The 7,612-nt window shown below is 31.2% G+C and overlaps 1 protein-coding gene across 1 annotated transcript; it reads left to right on the top strand.

The window, feature by feature from the left end:
- Window positions 1–4,329: 4,329 nt before the first annotated feature.
- Window positions 4,330–7,378, top strand: LOC106772705 (F-box protein SKIP22-like). The gene is made up of 2 exons (XM_014659259.2): window positions 4,330–5,896; window positions 7,072–7,378. The coding sequence occupies exon 1, from the start codon at window positions 4,461–4,463 to the stop codon at window positions 5,838–5,840; it is 1,380 nt and encodes a 459-aa protein (XP_014514745.1). The 5' UTR covers window positions 4,330–4,460; the 3' UTR covers window positions 5,841–5,896; window positions 7,072–7,378.
- The last annotated feature ends 234 nt before the right edge of the window (window positions 7,379–7,612 follow it).

The following is a 7,612-nucleotide window of genomic DNA, read 5'->3' as shown; positions in this document are numbered from 1 at the left end:
CATAGCACGTGATGGGATGTGCTCTCCAAAACAAGGACATAACAGTGGCCAAAGTAATATGAGAAAGGCATATTATTGCATAATAATGAGATACAAAAAAAGTGAGAGAAATTGACTAACAAATTATATGAGCTCAAGCAACTTTTAGCAATGTAAATATGCTGTGTTATATTAACAACAAAACGAGCTGATAAAACATGTTAATGGTAATTTAATGCAGCATAAAAAAGTCGCATGAGACATTTAATGTCTCTCTAGAGATAATATTATATGAGGTTTTTATATGTACTTAAATATAATTTTCTAATACATATAACAAGCATTTTCAACAAGTTCTCAAGGATAACATTTATAAAATTATTAAATAAAATGTTCTAAAATTGATAAGACAAAATATATAATTAAAGATACTGCATGATTTTTTAAAAAGAAATAAACTCGTATGTGAAACAACTAAATAAATCTATAAAACTATTCCACCGCATTTATGTCTTCCATAAAAGATATTATCACTTATCTCAATATTTGTCTATATAGTAAAGTGATCGTCACAAAAATCCAACAAAACACAAAATAAAAATAAAAAAAAAAAAAACCTAATTTACACAATATTTTGCCTGATTTAATCAAAGTATATTGATTTATAAACTAAACCTGTATAATATACAACAAAGTCCTATTTTCACATAAACAATTGATATTATACTGGTTATCAAAATATATAGATTTTATATCGGACTTCAATATATGTCTATACCTATAGTGATGTTTATATTCCATAAACAACATACTTATCTACCACTTACAAAGTTAGTTCCCTTCGCACCTAAGATCAACAATTTAGTGTCTATGGCCTCTTACGACTATCACCACATAACTCATAGTACTCTGTTTGAACCTGAATGGTTATTAAAGTTAATGATACATTTTTTTTACCCAACTTATATCTCAATATACATACTAACAAAAACATAATCAATTCTCATTTGATTGGTACCTTTCATGATTAGATAAACATTTGCAAAAAAAAATATTAGATAAACATTTACAAAAAAAAATCTCACATAAAACATAACAGAAAATAACATATGAAGACTTGTCTCGTTTGACCACTATGAACTATTTGACTTTAATTGTCAAATCAGTAAACTTTTTAATTTTTATTTTTCACAGCAGGAATATTATCACTCAACGATTATCAAGTCAATAGATAGTTGTCTTTAACTTCATCTATCAAACATATATTAAAAATAGTGCAAACACGTGATTTTATTATTTTCTATACCTATACATAATGAATATTTATTTATTCGATGTCTATATTTATTTATTAAATTTATTTTTTAGATATTTTTGTATTTAAATTAAAATAGTTGTTTTATCATATTCAACTTTTAAGTGACCGTGTTTATTTAAATTTAACTGTATTTGTTTTTTATTTTATTTTTTTAATTATAAAATCTACAAATAAATAAAATATTTTCAATAAAGTTATGAAAATGATTTATATTTAATTTTATAACAGTACTAATAATAAAAAATAATAAATAAGTTGATTTTTTTTATAAGAGATATATGCAAATTATAAGTTGTAATTTAAGTTGCCATTAATTTCCAATTTATATTTAGGTTAATTTTTAAGCAAATAATACTATAAGATATTCTAAAAATAATAACAATTCATTTTACATATATAATAATAAATAATACCTAAGATATATAGTCGGATAAATAAGTAAATATAATTGTGAAATAATATTTTTAATCTTATGTACGAATTAGCGATATTTAACGTGTTGTAAGAAATTTGACGTAGTCTCAACCTAAAAGAAATAAGATTAAATCATCCGTATATATTATTTGCATTGATAATTTTTGTGTTTTCCTTTCAGTTTTGTTATCACTCCACGTGAGTCAATTCTCCTCATCCTCTTTGAATTTCTTAGGGTAGAAGATCTTAAAATATTGAAAAAAGAAAAAAACTCATTAAGAAATACATCCTTATTTTCTTCTTGTTGGAATTTAGATCTTATGTTGGAAACTTTATGGACACTAATTTTAATGCGCTATAATTAAAACTAAATTAATATATTAATACTAAAAAATTCGACTGACAGTTGTTTATTGCCTTTGTCTTATTAAATAATTACGTTTTGGTTGAAATATAATTAATTTCTTTGAATGTGAATTTTTTATGTCTTAAATAGTTCGTTTGTAAAAATAAAAAATAAAATATATTATACAATATGATATTAGGACCAACCGGTTGTCATATATATCTTATTAAAGATATAAAATAATGAAGAATATATATTTAAAAATATAAAATTAGCTATATATATTTATTAACTAATCAGATTTTCAGGTAAATCTGTTTATATTTTATTTCGTTTATATTTTATTGGGTTTATGTCAGTTCAAAATTATAAATGGAGAATCAAGGCTACAAGCCAGGTATCTTCCAATCATACTTCATTCACATTCAACTCATATTCTCAAATACAAAAACCCTTCACGAATATTCAATTAAGAACCGAGATTCTTTCATCACACGTCCGACTTGGGTGTCGGAGTGCCTTTTGCAGGTATCTCTCCCTCCGGTTAAAGATCGAAGTCCACCGAATGGTCAAGGTTGAAGGAGTGCGAGCGGACAAGATCCGATCTAGTCAATCCAAGCGCCAGAAAATAGGAATGCCACGTGATCCAGGTTAGCTTATCGATTTCCAAAAATTATCACCGAAACATATATTATTGTTACTATTATAGAGTTTGGATTAAGATTGACAAATTAATTCATTTTGTGAAAATTTTTCAAATATTAGTTTCTATTATTGAGTGGTTACGAATATAAATATGTGTAGTATCTAACTTTTAAAACAAGTATAGGAATTTAATGAATCGTTCCTATTCTCGTGTTTGTTTCTTTTTGTCTCCTTTCCACTTTAGATAATTAGGTAATTTAAAATATTTTTATATTTTTTTTTTGCTTTCAATTTTATAACTTATTTTTAAGACAAGTATGTGATCACTTATATTATTTCTTTATCATTATACTTATGTGATTGTTATTTGATTTTCTTGTTTAATATTTATACATTTACAATATTTTTTTTTGATATTTAGTACTATAGCAAATGATTTGACATTAAAAGTACTTTGTAATATGATGCTTTAAAAAAAAAAGTAATAATTAATACTTAAAACAGTAAATAAACAATTATAAGCATACCTTTTTGTTTGACGAGGATTGTTATTATTTGGTTATTAACACATTTCTATTAACAAATTGGTGTGATTGTTATATTATTCCATTGCTTTCTTATTTTTGTATATTAGGAAATATGAAAATGAATGATTGATATAAAATGGTAATGTGACTAATGTGAAACTATGAAGGCCCCCTTATAGTTATAGATGATTACGTGAAAATATATAAAAAAATACATAACAATCTTATTATATAACTAGTTTTTAATAAAAAAAACAAAAGCCATTTACTATTTTAAAATAACAATAATATCATTTTTACATTAAGCATAAAATTTTCATATTTCCTGTTATTTTAATCACAAACAAATAAAAGGACAAGATACAATGACACAGACCATTTTTGTTATAGAAGTTCACTTCAAATTTAACTTACGAGAACTTAAACTTAATTAAATCTTTGAAAAATAATAGTCTATTTTATTATTTCTAAAAATAATAGTCTATTTTATTATTTCTAAAAATAATAGTCTATAGTATATAATTTTTTCCAATCACCGTCATTTTATACATAGATGAGCATCACATGATAAATATGGTAAAATTATTGAAGAGACGTATACGATGGTTGATGAAACTGAATGGTCTTTACGGATAAGTTATAAAGATCTTACTGTCACTGGAACACACAAGCTTAATTCAAGAAATTGATTCAAAAGGAAAAGTTCGCAGATTAATGTTCAACTTCCTCGTGACTTTTAATTAAAAATTACTTTGTATTTAAATGCCTCCTTTTCAGGAAGAAAAAAAATATATAATCATAAGAAATAACTTTAATTAAAAAAAATCAACCGATTAAAAATCAAACGAACTAAGGTTATTAAAGATGAAATGTGGGTTTTGTTAGTATAAAAATTTAAATATATTATTTCTGTTCCTTTAAAACTTAAATATATTTTTTAAAACTATATGTTTAAATTTTAGAAAAAACTAATATTCTTAAATTTATTGCGAAGGGAAACATATTTGACCTAATTGTAATTTAGTAATTTACTTAAAAACAAATATTATTATATAATAAAATTGTTTTGTTTCGTGCTTGTTAAGTTTTCAGGCTCACACATGCAAAGCAAGGCGATAGCTATAAACGATCCGTCAACGAATTGAAGTACTGCGAGACACAAAACGTTTATCAGTTTTCCCATCAAAGAAGAACTGAGGCAGAAAGAAGAAGCGACACAGAATCGAATACGATGAAACTGAGACTCAGATCCTTGGAATCCAAAGAAACCCTAAAAATCGAAGTCCCCAATTCATGTTCTCTGCAGCAACTCATTGACACCGTTTCTCACACCATCTCTTCTTCTTCCTCTTCTCTGCACCTTTCCATCAACAGAAAGGACGAAATTCGCGCCTCTTCGCCGGACGACTCGCTTCACTCCCTTGGCGTTGCTGCCGGCGACCTTGTCTTCTACTCTCTCAACCCCATCGCCTTCTCCCACGAAACCCTCCCCCACAAGCCGGAGACTGCTTCCCGCGACCGATCCACCATCCAAAACTCGCCGGAAACCCTCGCCTGCGACGCCCCCTCGAACCCCACCGTAGAAAAGCATCCGACTTTGGATTCAGCGGAGGTGGAAACCGTCGAAATGATTGATGGATCTGACGAGGCGGTGGTGGTGGGTACCAATTCAGAACCTTTCTTTGTGAGAAGGATTCTAAAAGAAGCCCTCGGAAACAACGTTAGTGATTTCAAATTGTTGGTGTTTACGGTCCACGGTGTGATTCTTGAGTCCGGGTTTGTTCGAATCGACAAGGACTCCGGTATGGCGGTTAGTTGTTTTCACCTTCTTGATGATTCTCCTTCAGCATGTTCTTCTGTGATATCGTTGAGGTATGCCCTGCCTGAAATTCTGGTTAATGGTGCTTCGTATAGTGTGAATTTGAAATTTCAGACATTGGGGCATTTTGTGAATGTTTGTGGTTCGTTGTCTGATGATACTGGGTCGAGGTTGCACTATGTTTGTCTGGATAGACGTAAATATGTTAGGCCATTAGAGTTGATGCTAGCAAATTCTGAATCTAAGGGCAGTGTTAATGACGGGGAAGAGATTATCTTTGGGAACGAAGTTTTCGAAATGTGGAAGATGGTGAAAGATAGGCTTGCATTGCCACTGTTGATTGATCTTTGTGAAAAGGCTGGATTGGATCTTCCACCTTGTTTCATGCGATTACCGATGGAGCTTAAGCTCTTGATTTTGGAGCGTCTTCCCGGTGTTGATTTGGCCAAAGTAGCTTGCACCTGTTCAGAGTTGCGATACTTGTCCACCAGCAATGAGTTGTGGAAGAAGAAGTATTTGGAGGAGTTTGGGCAAGGAGAGACTAGAGGTTGGCTTTTCAAGGATTTGTTTGCAGTGTCCTGGGAAACAAAAAAGAGGTCGCAGGGGGTTCCTTTTCGACGACATGGGATTTCAAGACACTTTATTTTCCCTCCCAACCCTTTTAGAATGCCTCCTAATCCAATTTGGGGTGGAGAATATGGTGTGCAGCCAGTCTTTGGTGTTGCATTCCCTAGATACCAGCCAGGCCGGATTATCATTCCCCCGTGTACTCTGAGAGATTTCAACCTATAAGCTGCTGAGTTAAATTCTCCTCATCATCGATGTGTAGTGCTGGGACTCAAACCTTGGTATGGCTCAACTGTCTTCTCCTTAGTTGTTTGGAAAATAAGTTGCTAAGTTAGTGCATCATGAGTGTCTGGTTTTTGAATAAATAATGTTTGTAAGTATTGATTTGTCGGTCTTTTTTCCTGGTCAGAAATCATAGTTCTTTGTCGGTTTGACTTGTGTAGTTATTTGTTTTGAATAAACGATAGTATTCCAAATGTGGTCAGGACATAGTTGTTCTTTTCAGTCTTTGTGCGGTAGCTTTGGTTCATGTTTTCCCCTTTATGCCAAGGCAAAGCCTAATGCTGTTCCAGCATATGTATAAAACTGTCTCGGATCATTTTCTCCAAAAATGAATGGACCTCATGCTTTTTTGCTGTGTACATATTACTGTAGTACAACAGTCAAGTGTATAACATTATTAATATAAAAGGATTTGAATCTTCTGATGTTTCTTACTAAAATAGCCAATTAACCATGTGACGATGGTATGTTGTGAAATTAGAAAAAGTTCTTGATTGCTCAACATTCCTCCCGGCTGTCGACATTGATGCCAGGGGTATTTATTTACGGTAATGGTACACCTTTGTGCTATCCTGTATTTCATATTTGTGGGCATTGTTTTGAACTTAAACATGTTTTGATAAATGGTGAGCTCAAACTTATTAGAAGTGAGTCAAATTTAGTTTTAGTTCGTAGTATGCATGCTTGCAGTGTAACGTGTGTACAGTTTAACTTGATAGGCAGATGTAATAAATAGATAGTAGGATGATGGACAATGAAGTGCATGAACTACGTGATGACATTGTATCTTGATTCTTGCAAATGGGAATATCATGGGCCAAAATAGAGAACTGTGCATTGTGTTGCCTCTCTTTTGTGTGTGGAGGTTTACTTTGTATTGGTAACTGCTAAGCTACTCATTGCATACTCAAATAAATGGGACGTCTGACATTCTGAATTGACAACTGATTTATGTTTTTCTTTTTGTTGGCTATTTCTGCTACTATTTTTGTCATGCATTAGGCTATCAGTTGAATCATGAAGTAGTTGTTTACCATTAGTGTCATGAAGTAATGGGATCACCATTGTTTGTTATCTTATATACATAGCATGGCTCGGGTTTGAGCATGACTTCTTATAGTTCGTTACTTTTGCTGAACCAAGTGTCAAATTTAGATCCATACATATTTTGCAGTTATGCAGGCAATGAAGATACTGAAACAGGGAGCTGCTGTATTGGCCATGGACACTGGAGACTGAAGTGAAATGCAACCTCCATAAAGGAAGTGAAATAAACTGTTTTTGTATATAGTTTTTTGTTAAACTGCTTATGGATGTTATGACAATGGATCTTTCGAGTATTATTGAACGAAATTTGATGTTCAAAGTTTGAGTGTATACATTGTAAATGACCTCCATAAAACGACTTATAGTGTAGGAAAATAAAAAGAACAAAGAATATATATGAATATGGCTAAAGGGAAGTGATTTCAGGCACGGAATTTTTTGTGGAATGATTCGAATGGAAATTGTTTTTAAGTTGTAGTGTAATTGCATATAAGGAATAACTTGGACACTATAATTGCTGGTTATTGGGCCGCTTTGTTTGATACGAAGGTGGGAAGGGAGAAGAAATGCTAGGGAAATTAAACACATAGAGGTAGGGGTGCAGATTCTACAGGCCGAACCCACTTGTATTTACGTGGGTTTAGTTTTTTAACCCATTCAATTAGAAG

This window comes from Vigna radiata, chromosome 8, assembly GCF_000741045.1.
Source record: "Vigna radiata var. radiata cultivar VC1973A chromosome 8, Vradiata_ver6, whole genome shotgun sequence".
NCBI classification, from domain to species: Eukaryota; Viridiplantae; Streptophyta; class Magnoliopsida; order Fabales; family Fabaceae; genus Vigna; species Vigna radiata.
The sequence above is the reverse complement of the archived record's forward strand: the minus strand, read 5'-3'. Positions and strand labels throughout refer to the sequence as shown.